The sequence below is a fragment of the Arachis ipaensis genome, chromosome B04 (assembly GCF_000816755.2).
Source record: "Arachis ipaensis cultivar K30076 chromosome B04, Araip1.1, whole genome shotgun sequence".
NCBI lineage: Eukaryota > Viridiplantae > Streptophyta > Magnoliopsida > Fabales > Fabaceae > Arachis > Arachis ipaensis.
The window spans coordinates 22674318-22693511 of record NC_029788.2 but is presented as its reverse complement, the minus strand read 5'-3'; the positions used below and the strand labels follow the sequence as shown (position 1 = coordinate 22693511).

Genomic DNA, 19194 nt, shown 5'->3' with positions numbered 1-19194 from the left:
TAATTGCAAAATTTTTTTTGGATAATTTAGAGTTTAAGAATAATTTAGAATTTTATTCTTATAATTTAAGATTTATAATTTAAATTTTATAATTTAAAATTTAGAATAAAATATATTTTTTGTCTTTAAAATTTATCAAAACTTTTTAAAATATCTCTAAATTTTATTTTGTTTTAATATACATCAAATATACCCTTACAACTAAATTTTTAAAAATTTTAGGATTAATCCATCAATAATATATAATAACTATGTTTAATTTGTTTATGTTAAAAGTTCTTTTTGTAAAATTGTTGCTGAATTGGTCTTTTAAGTTTTTTGACAAATTAATCATCAGTGATATATTTGATGTAAATCGAAAAATTCTGAAACAAAATAAAATAGTATATTTTTAAAAGGTTTAGCAAATTTTAACGACAAAAAATATATTTTACTCTAAAATTTAAAATTTAATATTTAATATTTAAAATAAAAAGTTATTTTTGGCTAAAAAATGGATTTCCTAATTTAACTCAATAATAACTTAGTTAATGTTAATGAATTATAACTCAAATGACATAATCTCTCCATACTAAGATAGAAATTGTGGATTTGAATTTCACTTTTAAGTTCTAACTTTTTTTGGAAAAAAAAAACTTAGTTAATTGACGTAGTTAGTATTTAATAAATATTATCAATCAATTTTGTCTTATAAACTCTATATGTATCTAATAAAACTAAAATTTTTTCACAATTATATTCCAATATATGCTAGCGTCATTTATCAAATAATAAAGTAAGTTTTTGTAACTTTTTTAGTACACTATATGAATTTAATATTCATTTTCTTGTTTAACTAATAGCTCAAATACCTCATTTAATTAAACATATAATTATACTTAATAACTAGCCGCAAGAAATGAGACTTTCTTCTCTTCAAACAACGAACGGGAACTTAGTTCATTAGTTACTCCGTAACAATTAATGAGATCAATAGCCACGGGTTGCATTTTTATAGTGACACACAAGGACATCATCACATGTTTATTTTTGCTATCAACATCATAGAAGTTTCCTTTATATTTATATTTATAATTCGGGAGATATTTTGGCAACTATACTCATCAGTAGATCGATCAAACAAGAAGGACGTGGAAAGCGGTTAATTTCGTTATGATATGGAACGCATGGAAACTGACAAACAAGATTATATTTTAATACTACAAACCTAATTGGTCTTTTGAATGGTAAATTTAAAACTGACTCGATTGCTGGGTTAAATCTTGGACAAAAGAGAACATTGACCTTATCTATGTTGAACTTTGATAGGCATCAATCTACGAGGAGAAAAAAGGTTGAGAAAAGGACTTGATGAAGCTGAGAATGAGGCGATGAACAAGAAAAATGGAGTAAGTGGCGGTGGCAAAGAAGGAAGAGAGCAGTATAAAATTGAAGAAGCACATGAAGGTTGTGAAGATGGAAGTGCGTCAGTGACTTTGAGGAATCAGAGGAATTGCATGGTGAATGGAAGTCATAAACCTGAGAAGAATGAAGAAGTAAGAGCAGAGCTAATTAAGCCCCGTTGAACCGAAATAATCGAATTATAATAAAATAATATATAAAATATATAAATATAAATAAAAAATTATATTTTTATTCTATTAATTATTATGTTAAATTATAATCTTTTATTATAATTTTTATAATAGTATTGTATTATAATTATAATTATTTGATTAAAATTTACATGTATAACTTATCATAATAGTAGAAAGTTAATTTTTTGTTATGAAAAAATTAAATTAAATAGAAGTTATAAAAAAACTTTTTGTTGGTCTTGATAAAAAAGAAATCTTAAGTCTAGCCCATATGCAACATAAGACTAAGAGTCTAAAATCCAACAAACTTTAATATATCACTTTATCATTTCTCAATTGTTAATTCACTTAATTGTTATCCCCCTCCCATTCGAACAATAGCAGTGGCACACATCTAGGCACGTATATTGTACACAAACTTCAAGAAGGAAGCAGCACAAATTAAATATTGTGTTCAATCCTTCAAGGACCACCGTTATATTATTACCGTTTTAGATTTACTGTCTTTGCGTCGTTCTGAATTTACGTCTCTGTGTGTTGTTTTGTACCTAAACAATCTTGTAAGTAGAATACCACACTTAATCGATCCTAGAATCACCTATTTATATAAATGATGTTATCATATTTTTTATTTTTTAAATTTACTAACACTTATAATAATAAGAAGAAAATTTTTTAAAACAAACACTAAGTATTTTGGTTCATGAAAAGATAGATAACAATATATACATATGAAGTCTTTATATAGACAAATTTTTATAATAAAATAATAATTCTTATAATAACTAAATACTAATCGTAATAATTCAAGAAACATGTAAAAACTTTGACTAGTCAATTTTTTGTTCAATTTTATTTCAAATTCTTAATCAGAAACTTCCAATTCATGATTCTTCATTCTTCTAATATGAAGATGATGAGTACAACTTGTATTCAATTCCAATTCAATTTGATTTTGAACTTCTTCAATGTTCTAGTATGTTGTAGTTGTACTACTTTCTTGAATATTCTTAATTTAATTTTCTAACATTGCCTCCCTTAAATCAAGCTTGTAGAGTTTATCATTTCAAACATCTTCTTCAACTTGCAAAATAACTTGGTCTTAATGGCCTTGTAAATATATCTACAATTTGTTCTTCAGTTGGGCAGTACTTGATCACAACTTCTTTCTCATTTACCAATTCTCTGATTTTATGAACTCGAATATCAATATGCTTCGATCTTCCATGAAATACTGGATTTTTGCAAAATGTAATAGCTGACTTGTTATCACAAAATATTTTTGTTGGAGTACTTTGTTTCTTGTTCAATTCTTCTTAGCCAAACTGCTTGCATTGCACAATTTGCTGCTGTTATATATTCTGCTTCTGCTGTAGAGAGTGCTTGACGGAGGAAAAATGTCGGTAAAAATTTTCACAAAAATATCGCGTTGCAAGTATAGTTCTAAACCGACAATTAAACCTCAATCAACGTTTAGATTGTTTGTCACAAATACAAACCCAATAAAATTAACCGAAGTATTCAAACCTCGGGTTGTCTCTCAAGGAATCACAGGGAAGTATAGTTTATTATTGGTTATGGGAAAGTATATTTTTGGGGTTTTTGAAATAAGGAACAAGAAAATATAGATTGCGAGAAAAATAAACTAATAACTAAGAAAACTCTTAGCAAGGATTGAGAATTAGAAGTCCTATCCTCATTATCATCGTCAATTGTGATGGTAAATGTGAATTGCCTTCACTTAGTTAACCTCTAACCAATGGAGGAAGGTCAAGTGCATACAATCAACTCGAGTTCACAAGTCCTAGTCAACTCATAGTGAGAGACTAGCTTTGGTGAAGCTCAAGCTAACCGGCAATCTTCAATCACCAATCAACAAAAGACTTTTGATAACTCAAGAGTCTCTAAATAATTAATCCAAGTCAAGAACATAAAAATCTAAATTAAACTCCACACAAGCATTTTATCAAACACTTGGAAGGCACAAAATAAAAGCATACAAAAGTAATAAGAGAATGTAAAATCTAAGACCAACAATTGCAAGAAATCAATAATAACAAATGAAGAAAGAAGCAATAAACATGAAATACCTCAAATTGCATTAAAAGAAAATTGAATCTAACATGAAGAGCTCATAAACTAAATTGGAAAAATAAAGAAATCAACAAGAGAAGATAAACTAAGATGCTAAAATAATAGAATGTAGAATAGAAACTAAATTAAAGTAAGATGAGAATCTGAATTTAAGAAGAAATAAGACTAAAAACTCTAAAACTTAGAGAGAGGAGAGAGCCTCTCTCTCTAGAAACCTACATCTAAAACCTAAAGTGTGTATGAATGAAAAGTGAATGATTGATTGATGCTTCCAACTTCACTCTGCAGCCTCTAATCTGTATTTTCAGGCCTAAAACTGGGTCAAAAGCAGCCCAGAAATCGCCCCCAACATTTTCTCGTAACTGAGGCACGTGACGCTTGTCACGCGTACGCGTCAGCTATGCGTACGCGTCGCTGGACTTTTCACTAGCCACGCGTAGGCGTCAGCCACGTGTGCGTGTCATTTGTCTGCTGCACCAGTCACGTGTACGCATCGTCCATGCGTGCGCGTCGCTACTAGATTCTGAAATCCTTAATTTTTTGTGTTCCTTCCACTTTTGCATGCTTTCTTTCCATCCTCTAAGTCATTCCTGCCCTAGAAAACCTGAAATCACTTAACGCACGTATCACAGCATCAATGGTAATAAAAGAAGATTAAAAATTGGCAATTTTAAGGCCAAAAAAATATGTTTTCAATCACAGCACAAAATTAGGAAGGATTTATAAAACCATGCAATTTATATGAATAAGTGTACGAATAGTTGATAAAATCCACTAAATTCAATAGAAGATAAACCATAAATAGTGGTTTATCAGTGCTACTACTGGTTGCTTCTTTGATGACTATGAAATTGCACCAGAACCAAGATAAAATACAAATCCTAAAGTACTTTTTCTTGTTTCTATATCTCCAGCCCAATCACTGTCAGTGTAACCGACAAGATTCACTTCATCAGTATTTTCATAATAAATACCATCATTTAAAGTACCTTTGATATATCGAAGAATCCTTTTTGCCGCTTGCAAATGGTTGGTACAAGGTTCCTCCATGAATCTGCTAAGCAAACCAACTCCAAACACATTACCTGGTCTAGTCGCAGTCAAGTACCTTAGACTTTCAATCAAACTTTTGTAATATGTAGGATTTACTGCTCTTTCTTTATCTTCTCTTAGTAACTTGAACTTCTCTTCGACTGGAGTAGGATCTGGCTTTGAATGTTCCATTTAAAATTTTTTCAAAATATCATTTGCTATTTCTTCTGAGAAATAAAAATACCATCATCTCTTTGAACCATTTCAATGCCAAGAAAGTAAGACATCAAGCCCATATCAATCATTTCAAAGTGCTTTATCATAGCCTTCCTGAATTCTGCAATTATCTTCAAATTGTTCCCAGTAAAGATCAAATCATCAACATAAAGACACACGATCAAGATATCTCCAGGTTCAACGAACTTGATATAAAGAGTATGCTCAAACGGACATCTTCTGAAACCATTCTCAATGAAATAAGAATCAATCTTCTTATACCACGCTCTTGGTGCTTGCTTTAACCCGTACAAAGCTTTCTTCAATTTGTAAACTTTATCTTCTTTTCCAAGAACTTCATATCCTGCAGGTTGCTCAACATACACTTCTTCTTCTAAAGTGTCATTTAGAAATGCAGACTTAACATCCATTCGATGTTACTTCCACTTATTTTGAGCCAAGAGTGAAATAATCATACAAATAGTGTCTAATCTTGCCACAGGAGCAAATACTTCAAAATAATTGATACCTGGCTTTTGTTTGTATCCCTTAGCAACTAATCTTACTTTGAAACGATCAACTTCACCATTGAGTTTGTACTTAGTCTTGTAAACCCACTTTACTCCAATCGGCTTCTTATCTACTGGTAAATTTGTCAGCTCCCATGTGTCATTCTTCTCAATGGCATGAATCTCCTCATCCATTGCTTTCTTTCAATTGTTATTTTTAGAGGCTTCTTCAAAGTTCAATGGCTCACACTCTGAAAATAGAACAAAGTTTATAATTTCTATATCGGACGGATCGTTGTCATTGCCAACTTCAAAATCTGCTAATCTAGTAGGTAGTCTCTGCTCTCTTTGTGATCTTCTAGATGATTCTGGTTGTTTGGTTGTGTCTGGTTGCCTTTCTTCTACTTCATCACATGTATTTGGAATTATAGTCAGCTACTTTTCTGTCTTTGTGTTCCAGTCCCACATGTCTTTCTCGTCGAACGTCACGTCTTTGCTGATGATTACTTTCTTTGTTTTTGGATTGTACAACTTGTATGCTTTTGAGTCTGTGCTATAGCCGATAAAGATACACTTCTCGCCTTTGTCATCTAACTTTTTCCTTAATTGATCTGGTACGTGGGCATAAGCAATACACCCAAAGACTCTGAAAATGATGGATGGAAGGCCGCTTTCCACTCCAAGCTTCCTCTGGAGTTTTATCACGAACACTCTTTGTTGGACACCTATTTAAAATATGAACTGCTGTTGTGACTGCTTCTGCCCAAAACTCTTTAGGCATTTGTTTTGACTTGAGCATGCATCTGACCATATCCATGATGGTTCTGTTCTTTCTTTCAACAACTCCATTTTGTTGAGGAGTATATCTAGTTGTTAGTTGGTGTTTAATTCCGTGTGCTTAAAGTATTCTGAACACGCAAGATATTCTGTTCCTCTGTCTGTTCTGAGAATTTTAATTTTATAGCCACTTTGTTTTTCGACAAACGCCTTGAATGTTTTGAAGGTATCACATGCTTCTAATTTCTGCTTCAGAAAGTATACCCATGTATATCTACTAAAATCATCAATAAAAGTGATAAAGTACCTGCTACCATTGTTGCTTGGAATTTCTACAGAACAGAGATCTGAATGCACAATTTCAAGTAATCTTCTGCCTCTCCATGACTTTCTTGTAGGGAATGGATCTTTGTGCTTCTTTCCCAGTTGACAAATCTCACAAACACAATTGGGAATATGAATCCGTGGTAGGCCAGAAACAAGTCCTTTCCTTGACAGGTAGTTTAGGCCAAAAAAATGAAAATGTCCAAACCGCATGTGCCACAGCCAGTTATCATCAAGTATCACAGATCTCATGCAAGAGGGATTAACATGTTGAATTTTTAACGAAAACATTCTGTTTAAAGTCATCTTTACTTTATCAATGAACCTTCAATTATTGTCAAATACAGTGCAATATCCACGATAAGTTATCATCTTATATTCCTTCTCAGATAATTGCCCCATACTCAGTAAATTGTAATCAAGTTCAGGAGCATAGAAAACATCAGAAATATAACTCAGAGAACCATCTTTCAATCTAATTGGTATGTGTCATTTTCCTTCAATAGGGATCTTTGTACTATTACCAAACTTCAATAATAGTTTAACTGAATCATCTAATGAAGAAAATAACTCCTTTCTACTAAACATATGATTACTACAAGCATTATCCAAGTACCATATAATTTCACCTTCAGCACATGAATTACTTGTAAAAAATAAAGTTTGAGTACCCGAATTATCATCAGTATTTTGATGCTGATTTTCTTCAACGTGTGCTTGATTGTTATTCACTATTTTTGATGAGTGTGAAAAAATCTAAAGTAATATTAGTGATGACTAAACATTATTAATATGATTAATTGCAAAATTATTAATTTGATTTCAATTCATATATGTTAATTAAAATAATTTTGCTGTGCAGGTTTTGCTGATGGGCCGAAAAGAAAAGAAAAATTGTTGCAAGCCCAAAATGAATTTTACATTCAGCATTAGTTCAAAAATTATTTGAAGAAGTGTGGCTGAATTATTATTCTTGATTGGGCCAGATTGAATTATTATTACTAGCCCATTTGAAACTTTGCTAACAAGACCAAAGCTTGGTCCAAAACCAATAATGAAAGAAAGCAAAGTTCATTGCTTCCAACGGATCCCATTCTTCAAGTTGGGATGGATTTCAAATTTAATTAACTTGAATTAAACTTGCATTGGAAACATGAAAGAGAAAGAGAAAAGTAATTTGATGGCTTTAATGATACTACACGTTACACAGCAAATAAATGAAGTGGAAATTTAATTCACTCTCATTCTCTCTCTTAGTTTCATTGAAAGTAATTTTAATTTTTCTTTCTACGTTCTCTATTCTCTTCTCTTTCGGTCATTTCAACAGAGAAAGCATGGAAGCTATGGCAAGCTACCATAGAGAAGAAGAAGCAAGCAACAAGACCATTGTAATGATGGTAAGAAAAAGAAAATAAAAAGTGTGTTGTGGCTGAGATCTTCACCAAAGGAGGTAAGATTTGGTGAAGTAAGCTCAACCTCTCCATACCAAAAATGGAAAAAGGAGATTTCGGTCAGAGGAAGAAGATCTCAGAGGGATGGCTCGTCTCTGCTTTTGTGTTCACTCATCACAGAAGGTAGATAGGGTGGCTACGTGAAGGAGGAAGCAAAAGTGGAGCAGGAGGAGCTGTCATATATCAAGAAGCATCAAGGGCTACGGATCCTTCTTGGAGTGTAAGTCAAGTTGGATGGCTCGGATTGATGAAGATTGGTGTAAAGAGAAGACACAGAGGTAATTGCATGTTGGTTTTAGCATTCGGTTATCTCTCCTCTCTCTCTAGCCGAACCAGTTTTGCATGAAGAAGGAGAAGTTTAGCTTGGTTCATTTGGTTTCAACCGTGGAGGCTTCCCCCTCTATATAAGGGAGAACAGCCAGGGCTTGAAGCAAGGAGTGAGAGTGCAAGGCACATGGTTCTCATAGCTACCTAAGCTAACAGAAGTTTTTCTCCTTCAATATTTTCTGTTTTGTAATTTTCTGTTTAATTTTGTCTGTCTTGAGTCTCAGAAAAAGACAAATAGTGAGACTTGTAAGAAAAAGCCATAGAGCGAAAAAAGGCAGAGTGCACAAAATTAAAATAAAAAGTCATAGATGTCCTTAGAGGTCCTTTGTACATCTGTTTTGTGTTTCATGATTCTGTGGGAATCCCCTTGCAAGTTGGGTTAGCACTTAGCAGTTGAAAGCTTGGCAGTAACCAAGTCAAGTTCAGGATTGGGGTTTAGATTCTGGACTTGTCCCGGATAGGAAGGGTATTTCCTAGGGAGAATTGGTGTTTGTAATCAAGGATGATTATAGTGAAATTCCATAATTGTTGTGATGGAGACTAGATGTAGGCTGCATTGCACTTAGCAGCTGAACCAGGATATATCTTGGTGTAATTTTCTCCTTCTTCTACTCCATTTCTGTTTCAATTGCACAGGAGATAAAACTGAAAAATATCTCGTGCCAGGTCACGAGATAAAAAGAAAAAGTCTCGTGGCTGGGTACGAGACAAAAATAAAAAAGTCTCCAGAAGTTGTTTCAAAGACCAGCAAGTGTTATTAAGTGAAAAAGAGGCTAAGATTCAACCCCCTTCTCTTAGCCACTGAAAACCATCAATTTTAAATTTGCAATCTGCTACTTTGTGTCCATACTTTCCACAATGAAAGCAGTTAAAATTAGTTCTTTCTTTATAAAAATTGCCTCAACCTCTTCCTTGGTTAACAGGCCTGAAATTCATTCTACCTCTTCCTTTATTAGGTGGTGTAAAATTATTGTAACTTACTTGGTTGCAATTGTCACAACCTCTACCTCTGAAACTTCCTCTGCCTCTACTTTGAAAATTAAAACCACGACCTCGTCCTTCTTGTGTTTGACTTGATGCTGCAACATTGTTTAAATTCACTCGGCTTTTCAGGGCTTCCTCGGTTGATTTTTCTGATTTCTCTAGTATTCTACTGATGTGGCTTTCCATGGTTCCTTGCAACTCTGCAATCGTCATGGTATCCATATCGTGGGACTCTAGTATCGTAGTCACCACATGGTCATACTTCATCGGCATGGTGCGAAGAATTTTCTCCACCACTTTGCTATCGAGCATATCTTCTCCATAGACTCTCATTTTATTGACAAGATATGTAACACGAGTAAAATATTACTCAAGAGTTTCTGAGCTAGACATCTCGTACCTTTCGTATTCTCTTCTGAAAGACTGTAGCTTTGCTTTCTGAGCTTTATCTACGCCTTTGTATGACAACTTCAACATGTTCCATATTTTCTTTGAACTTTTGGCATTTGCTATTTTGCCAAACACCGTATAATCTACTTCTTGATGAATTTAAGATAGCGCCAATTGATCTCTCTTTTGTTGGGCAGCATCTGCTCCTCCTTGCAAACCCAGTTCAATAAAATTCCACAGGTTCTGGGCCTTCAAATGGGTAGACATCAAAGTCTCCCAATAACTATAATCAAGTTTCCCATCTAACTTGGGATCGGACCACACAATATTGAAAGTGTTTTCCATACCGACTCTATGAATAAACAACTATGTGAGAACTTTCTCACACCTCACAAACTCTCAAACACTAGGCGCTGGATTAACCAGCTCTAATACCAAATGTAAGTAGAATACCCACACTTAATTGGCCTTAGGATTACTCACTCATATAAATGACGCTATCATATTTTTCATCTCTCAAACTCACTAACACTCATAATAATAAAGAGAGAATTTTTTGAAACAAACACTAAGTATTTTGGTTCATGGAGAGATGAATAACAACATATACATATGAAGCCTTTATATAGGCAAAACTTCATAATAAAATAATAATTCTTATAACAACTAAGCACTAGTTGTAATAATTCAAGAAATATGTAGAAACTTTGACTAGTCAATTCCTTGTTCAATTTTGCTTTAAATTCTTAATCATCAATCTTAAAGTTTTAAATTCATGATTCTTCATTCTTCTAATATGAAGACGATAAGTGCAATTTGTATTCAATTCCAATTCAATTTGATTTTCAACTTTTTCAATGTTCTAGTATGTTGTAGTTGTACTATTTTCTTGAATATTCTTGATTTAATTTTCTAACAAATCTGAATCCGTTATCCTTGTCATTCCAAATTTGTCCCCTCTTGTCAAAGGCAGTGGAGACTAGAATTTCTCGATTCTTTTCTTTCTCAAAGAGGAATGATGAGTTTGGAAAACTCTAATTTAATTTTGATAATGAACAAACATTATTAATTACAAAATTATTAATTTGATTTTTATTTAACATATGTTAATTAATAATTTTGTGATGCAGGTTTTTATTTGGGCCGAAATAGAAAGAAAAATCCCAAGCCCAATAAAAATTAAATTCATCCCTATGTAATTCTTGTTATATGATTGTTGGCTGAAAAAGGTTTTATCAATTGGGCTAGAATGAATCTCATTGCTCCAAAGCCCAATTATGTTCCATGCTTAGCAATCCAATGCTTGATCCAAAAATCCATCAGGAAAGCAAATGTTATCATTTGCCCTATGCCTTCCATCGAACCTCATGGCTGAAATAAATGGGCCAGTTTTTATTAAACTTCAAAGCCCATACCAAACCAAAGATCCAACGCTTGGTCCGATACATAATGAAAGAAAGTAAATTGGCTCCATACTTTCCAACGGATTCCATTTCTTGTTAAGGGATGGACTTCAAATTTAATTTGCTAGCATTGGGAATATGAGAGAGAACTTGACTTTGATTTGATGGGAATCATTATGATTCACGCTACTCCACCTAAGGGAAGTAAAAGCAACCTTCTCTGAATTAATTTTGTTTATCTCATTAAATTGCTTTTCTTCCAAGATTGTTTCTTCTCTCTCATCTCTTTCTCTCTTTCGGTCATTAACCAGAAAACAATGGATGCCATGGAAGCAAAACTGAGCTACCGAAATGAAGGAAGAGCACGCCTAAAGACCATCACAATGATGGCAAGAAAACATACCAAAATAAAAGCATGATGTGGCTAAGATATTCACTAAATATGGTTAGATTTGGTGAAGTAATCTTGAGCTCTTCATGCTCAAAAAGGAAGAAGAAGATTCGGCCAGCAAGGTGAGATTCTTGGAGGAGATGGCTTGCCTTTGATTCTGCTCAACCACCACAGGAAGTAGCTAGAGTGGCGAAGTGATGGTAGAGGCAGAGATTGAAGTAGATGAAGTCATCATCATCATGAAGCATCAAGGGTCAGAAATCCATCTTGGAGAGCAAGCCAAGGATGGAGAGCTCGGATTGATGAAGAGTGATGACCAAGAAAGGACTAGAGGTAATTGCATGTTGGGTTTTGCATGGTTATCTCTTTTCTCTCTATGTGGCCGAACCGGTTCTGTTTCTTGAAGGAAAAGAAGTTAAGCTTGGGTTTTGGCTTCAACTGTGGAGGCTTTCTCTCTTCTATAAAAAGGGAGAACAGCCACTATTTGAAGCAAGGAGTTAGAAGTAAGCAGTGAGAGTGCAAGGCACATGATTATCAGAGCTACCTAAGCTTACAGATTTTCTTCTCCTTCAATGTATTATGTTTAGTATTTTTCTATTTAATTTTGTCATGTCTTGAGTCTCATGGAAAAAAGGCAAACAGTGAGGTTTGTATGAAAAAGCCATAGAGCGAAAAAAGGCAGAGAGTGCAAAATTAAAAGAAAAAGCCATAGATGTCTTAGAGTTCCTTTGTTCATCTATGTTGTGTTTTATGATTCTGTGGAAATCTCCTTGTAAGTTGGGTTAGCACTTTACAGTTTGTAATCTGGAAGATTATAGTGAAATTCTATCATGGTTGTGATGGAGACTGGATATAGGCTGCACTGCACTTAGCAGCCAAATCAGGATATATCTGGGTGTAATTTTCTCTCTTCTCCACTCTATTTCTGTTTCTACTGCACAGAGGCAAAAACTGAAAATTATCTCGTGCCAAGTGACGAGACAAAAAGAAAAGTCTCGTGCCAACTGACGAGATAAAAATAAAAGTCTCGTGGCTTGAAATGAGACAAAAATCCAGAAGTCTCCTAGAAGTTATTTCAAAGGCCAGCAAGTGTTACAAAGCAAAAATGGGGCTAAGATTCAACCCCCCTTCTCTTAGCCACTAAAACCATCAATTGGTATCAGAGCTTGGTCTCAAAGAGATCAAGCTTTGCAGCTTGGAGTAAAGATCCTCATGGCAGAAAACAGTGGCTCAAATGTAGTGTCCTATAATCTGACCGAAGGACAATCAAGCAACAGACCTCCTCTGTTCAATGGGAAAAATTATACCTATTGGAAGGAGAGGATGAAGATATTTGTACAAGCAGTGGATTACAGACTTTAGAAGATCATCCTGGAAGGGCCTCAATATCCAACTGTTACAAGTGCCGAAGGAGTTGTTTCTCTTAAACCTGAAGCAAGTTGGACGGATGAAGATAGAAAAAAGGTGGAGCTCAACGCCAAGGCCATCAATCTGCTCAACTTTGTTATCAGCTTTGAGGAGTACCGATGGGTATCACATTGCACAACAGCAAAGAAAATCTGGGATAAACTCCTAGTCACTCATGAAGGAACAACCATTGTGAAAAAGACTAGGATTGATATGTTAAACAGAGAATACGAAATGTTTGCAATGAAGGAAGGAGAATCCATTGATGAGATGTTTGAACGCTTCAACACCATTATTGTTGGCTTGGATGCTATGGGAATCAAGTATCCTGAATCTGTGCTAGTGAGAAGAGTGTTGAGATGTCTCACAAAAGAGTGGGAAACAAAAGCTTTAATTATCTCTGAGAGTAGTGGTCTTGACTCTATGACCTATGATGATTTGAGAGGAAATTTACTTGCTTTTGAAAATACCTACTTGAAAAAAGATTCAAAAAAGAAAGGAATAGCTTTTTCTTCTGTCACTAACCCTCTGGATGATGAATCCAGTGATAACTCATCTGAAAATGAATTTGTGTTGTTTGCAAAAAAATTCAGGAAAATGATGAAGCTCAAAGGCAAAGACAGCATCTCAAGAAAAATGAAGAAAGACCTCGGCAAAGTAACCTGTTATAATTGCAAGGAAATGGGACATTTCAAATCTGATTGTCCCAAGTTAAAAAGGGTAGAGAAGCCAAAAAGAGGAAAGAAGAAGGGACTGATGGCTTCGTGGGAAGATTTGGAAAATGACTCGGATGATGATGATGAGGAATCCGAGACCAAGTCACAACCTTGTCTCATGGCAGATCACATAGATCAGGTAGTCTTTCGTAACCCTAACACTGAAGATTTTCATCTTATGATAGACCACCTTTCTGAAAAAATAAGATGTTTTCTGCTGGAAAATCAAGAACTTGAACAACAAATCACCATTCTTAAAGCTGAAAATAGTTTTCTTAAAGAGAAAGTGAGGGAGGCCGAAACTGCTTGTGATCTTGTTGAAGAAAATAAGCAGTTAAGAGCCCAAATTAAGAGCTGTGAAAGTAATCATTCCGTTCTTGCATATGTAGATTGTTTTAAGCAAAATGAAGAGTTGCTTAAAGAGGTTAAAAGGCTTAAGGAAGACTTAGCCAAGTTCACCCAAAGTTCTGAAAATCTGAATCAAATCTTGGCTAGTCAAAAACCTCTTTATGATAAGGCTGGGTTGGGGTTTTATAAATCTGAAAAATCTCATTTTGAAAACATTGCTTCATCTTCAAATGATACAAGGTATCAAGACCCCACCTACTTTAACAAAACAGCAACTCCAAGATTTTGTAGGCTATGCAATCGAAATGGACACTTTCCTATTCAATATTTTTTTGGTGAAAGAATGGTTGATGATAAGGTTTATAAAATTATTTTTGATTACAATGGCTTAGGACATAGAAGATGGTTTAACGTAAAGGGATCCAAAAAGATTTGGATACCTAAGGTCACTTAAGCTTGTTTTGTAGGTGTGCCTAGCATCCAAATGGAAAGAAAATATGTGGTATATGGACAGCGGATGCTCTAGGTATATGACCGGAAAGACAACCTTCTTCATAAAGCTTGATGAATATGATGGAGGACTTGTCACTTTTGGTGATGATGCAAAAGGAAAAATAGTGGCTGTTGGGAAAGTTGGTAAAAATTTTTCTTCTTGTATAAATGATGTTCTCCTTTTACATGGTTTGAAACATAATTTGCTTAGTGTTAGTCAATTGTGTGATTTGGGTTTTGAAGTTGTTTTTAAGAAGTTTATTTGTTTGGTTGTTTGTGAGAAAACTAGGGATATTTTATTGGAAGCCAAAAGGTGTAACAATGTGTATGGATTAACTCTTGAGGATTTAAAGGAACAAAATGTAACATGCTTTACATCTCTTGAATCTGAAAAATGGCTTTGGCATAGAAAGTTGGGTCATACTAGCATGTACCAAATTTCTAAGCTAGTCAAAAAGAATCTGGTTAGAGGAATTCCAAACATCAAGTTTGATAAGGATCTTACTTGTGATGCTTGCCAATTGGGCAAACAAGTAAAATTCTCTTTTAAATCAAAAGATGGAATCTCAACCAAAAGGCCATTGGAGATGTTACATATTGATCTTTTTGGTCCTACTAGAACTCAAAGTTTAGGAGGAAAACACTATGGTCTTGTGGTGGTAGATGATTACTCTAGATTTGGTTGGGTACTTTTCCTTGCTCATAAGAATGATGCCTTTCATGCCTTCTCCACCCTTTGCAAGAAAATTCAAAATGAAAGGGATTTGAAAATTACCCATTTAAGAAGTGATCACGGAAGAGAATTTAAAAATCAAGACTTTGAAAAATTCTGTGATAACTTAGGGATCTCTCATAATTTTTCATGCCCTAGAACCCCCCAACAAAATGGGGTGGTTGAAAGAAGGAATAGAAGCCTTCAAGAAATGACTAGGGCTATGCTATGTGAGAGTGAGATTCCTAAATTTTTATGGGCTGAGGCTGTGAACACAGCATGTTATATTTTGAATAGAACAATCATTAGAAAAGGGTTGAAGAAAACACCTTATGAGCTATGGAAAGGAACCCCTCCAAATCTTAAGTACTTTCATGTTTTTGGATGCAAATGCTTTGTGCTTAACAATAAGGAAAACCTTGGAAAGTTTGATCCAAAATCCTATGAAGGAATGTTTATTGGATATTCCACCACAAACAAGGCCTATAGAGTTTATCTCAAAGAGCATAGAACTATAGAGGAATCCATACACATTACTTTTTGTGATTCTAACTTAATTCCCAGTGCTGTGATAGATAATGATTCAGATGGTGAAGAGGCTGGAACAAGAGAAGAAAATCCCAAATCTGCTCAAAACGAAGAATCTGCCAGTCCAGTTTTGTCTCGTCAGATTGGAGGAGATATTTCCATTTTATCTCCTGAACAAACACGAGAAATTGAGACAGTGAGACCACTAGAAGCTCATCAAAGCTCAACACCACTTAGAAAGCCCAGAGAATGGAAGTCTATGAGGGGTTATCCTCATGCCTTCATCATTGGTGATCCCTCTCAAGGAGTTACAACAAGATCCTCCATCAAAAGGCAATCCGAACCAAGCAATTTTGCACTCTTGTCTCAAATAGAGCCCAACAATGTCAAACAAGCCCTTGAAGATCCTTCTTGGGTTAAAGCAATGCAAGAAGAGCTTGCTCAATTTGACAAGAATGAAGTTTGGACACTAGTACCTCATCCGGATGGTAAGAAAGTTACGGGTACTAAGTGGGTGTTTAAAAATAAACTTGGTGAGGATGGACAAGTTGTTCGTAACAAGGCTAGATTAGTGGTCCAAGGTTACGATCAAGAAGAGGGTATAGATTTTGATGAGTCTTTTGCTCCAGTAGCTAGAATGGAAGCAATTAGGTTACTTCTTGCCTATGCTGCCCATAAGGGTTTCAAAATGTTTCAAATGGATGTTAAATGTGCTTTCCTTAATGGCTTTATTGATAGAGAAGTGTATGTGGCTCAACCCCCCAGTTTTGAACATAAAGATTTTCCAAATCATGTTTTTAAACTATCTAAGGCTCTTTATGGTCTTAGACAAGCCCCAAGAGCTTGGTATGAAAGGTTTAGTGCCTTCTTGTTGGAAAATCAATTTCAAAGGGGTACCACCGATACTACTTTATTTATTAAAGCATCTAATGATGATATACTCCTTGTTCAAGTTTATGTTGATGACATTGTATTTGGATCAGCCAATGTTTCCTTGTGTGAAGAGTTTGGAAAACTCATGACTAGTGAGTTTGAAATGAGTTTAATGGGAGAGCTAACTTTCTTTCTTGGCCTCCAAATTAAACAAACCCCTAGTGGTACTTTTATTCACCAAGGAAAGTATGCAAAAGAACTTATCAAAAAGTTTGGCCTAGAAAATTCCAAATCAATGGGTACACCAATGCATCCTAACACAAAACTTAAAAAGGATGATGATGGCCAAGATGTGGATGAAACAAGGTATAGAGGAATGATAGGTTCACTCATGTACCTTACCTCCTCTAGACCGGATATTGTTCAAAGTGTGGGTGTATGTTCAATGTTTCAATCTCACCCAAAAGAATCCCATCTTGCGGCTGTTAAACGCATCATTAGATACATTAAGAGAACTTGTGATTATGGCTTGTGGTATCCTAAATCTGATGAATTTTGTGCAGTAGGGTTTTGTGATGCAGATTATGCGGGAGATAGAGTGGATAGACGAAGCACATCCGGTATGTGTTGCTTCCTTGGAAGCTCACTCAACATGTGGTCAAGCAAAAAGCAAGCCACAGTGGCTCTATCCACAACTGAAGCAGAATACATATCCGCATCTGCATGTTGCCCTCAATTAATTTGGTTAAAAACATAATTGGAAGATTACAAATTAAAGATCAATAGTATACCCTTATTTTGTGATAATATGAGTGCTATAAACATTTCAAAAAATCCTGTTCTGCACTCAAGAACCAAGCACATTGAGATAAAAGATCATTTTTTTAGGGAACATGTGCAAAAGGGTACTATTGATATTCAATTTGTAAAATCTGAAGACCAAATTGCTGATATTTTTACAAAACCCCTCTGTGAAGACAGATTCTGTACCCTGAGAAAAAGTTTGGGAATGTTTAATTTAAGTTTCATTGATAATTTGTGAAAAGTTGATTCTGTTCAGTTTTGTCTCGTAGGTTTGGACAAGATAAAAATACAGGGATGATGAAGGAGGTATGGTCAAGGGGGAGGCAATGCAGAATTCAAATTTTATGGGCCCCACCAAAATTCATTGACCCCACCATGACAGTTTTGTTAGTTTCACGTTTTGTTTGGAAAATAAATTCACAAAATCTCTTGGTTGTCTTATCAAATCTTGTTGGAAGAAGCATGTTGTCAAATCAAATCTTTCCTTCCAACTAATCCCTTGATTCAAGGAAACCTCTTTTCAGTTTTTGAAACCCCCTTTGGTTAATAACCGCGCCATTAATGGTTAATAACTCCCTCCATTATCTCTCTCCACTCCACATTTATTGCACCACTAACCTCCCTCCTCCCTCACTCTGTTTCGGCTTTCCTCACCCTTTCATATTCAACTTCTCTTCTCTCCTAACCATGAAAAAGAAAACTGCTCCCAAGAAAAGTGAAAGGCTCTTATTCTCTCAAAAACAGTTCACTCCACAATCACACACTCACATTCACATTCACTCTACATCATCCTCGTCACCTCACCTCCCTCAAAACATACAGACACAATGAGAAGAAAGGTCATTGCCACAAAAACCTCCTCAAGAAGGAAGAAAGGAACGGCTCCCATGGAAGAAGAAGAAGAGTCTCATACATCACCTATTCCTTCCCCACCACCATCACCACCGAAGAGATCAACTCCCCATGCATCCGGAAAGAGCTCTCAAAAGGCCAAGGGTTTCGTGCTTCATGAGACCAGAGAACCCACGAACCTCGGTTCAATGGATTTCAAGAACAAGTTTCACAAACCTCACTCACATTTTGATCCTTCAAGGTTCTCTACGTGCGCTTTCTATGAATTTCACAAAGAAGTTTTGGAAAAACGGCATCTGTGCCCCTCTTACTTAGTGAATCTCGAGTCTCTGGCCTCCAAAGGAATCAATCTCCAGCCCCTGTTTGATAGTCTCAAATGGTCACCATTGCTCCTTATTCATAAAATGGTGTACCCAGGGTTGGTGAGACAGTTTTATGCGAATCTGAGGTTTATTGATGGTAGCCTTCATTCTTACGTGAAATGGGTTCATATCACCCTGAATTCTGAAACCATTTCTTCTGCTCTTGGATACATTGATGAAGGGCCAAAGGCTTACATGAGTGATAAATGGGATTCACATGTAGGGGTTATATACAAGCAGGTTCTTCATCAAATTTGTGAAAATTTGTCTGGTCTGGATGGAACTGTTCCTACTCACAAGGCTTTGGGTCCAACTAACTCTCTGCTGCACCGCATCATAACTCACATTCTCACTCCTCAAAGTGGTTCTCACAACAGGGTAACCGTATCTGACTATCTCATAATATTTGCTCTTGTTACTTCATCTTCTATTTCATTTAGTTATATTATGATTAGACACATGTGGGAGTCTGTGAAGAGTACAAAAAAGGCTAATCTACCTTATGGAATGTTTCTCACGTGCATTTTTGAGTACTTTAAGGTAGATTTAACCAATGAGGATGTAGAGAACAAGGTCTCTATGATCAAAGGAGGCGTGGCTATTAAAAAGGGAAAGAAATCAATGG

At 35.1% G+C, this 19194-nt stretch overlaps 1 protein-coding gene across 1 annotated transcript; it reads right to left on the bottom strand.

The window, feature by feature from the left end:
• LOC107636339 (uncharacterized mitochondrial protein AtMg00810-like) lies at positions 4515-4895 on the bottom strand. Its single transcript, XM_016339858.1, has one exon. It carries the CDS (start codon positions 4893-4895, stop codon positions 4515-4517), a length of 381 nt encoding a protein of 126 aa, XP_016195344.1.

What these genes read in the sequence shown, in the direction of transcription:
- LOC107636339 (XM_016339858.1), bottom strand. Translation starts at nt 4,895, where the DNA reads ATGGAACATTCAAAGCCAGATCCTACTCCAGTCGAAGAGAAGTTCAAG.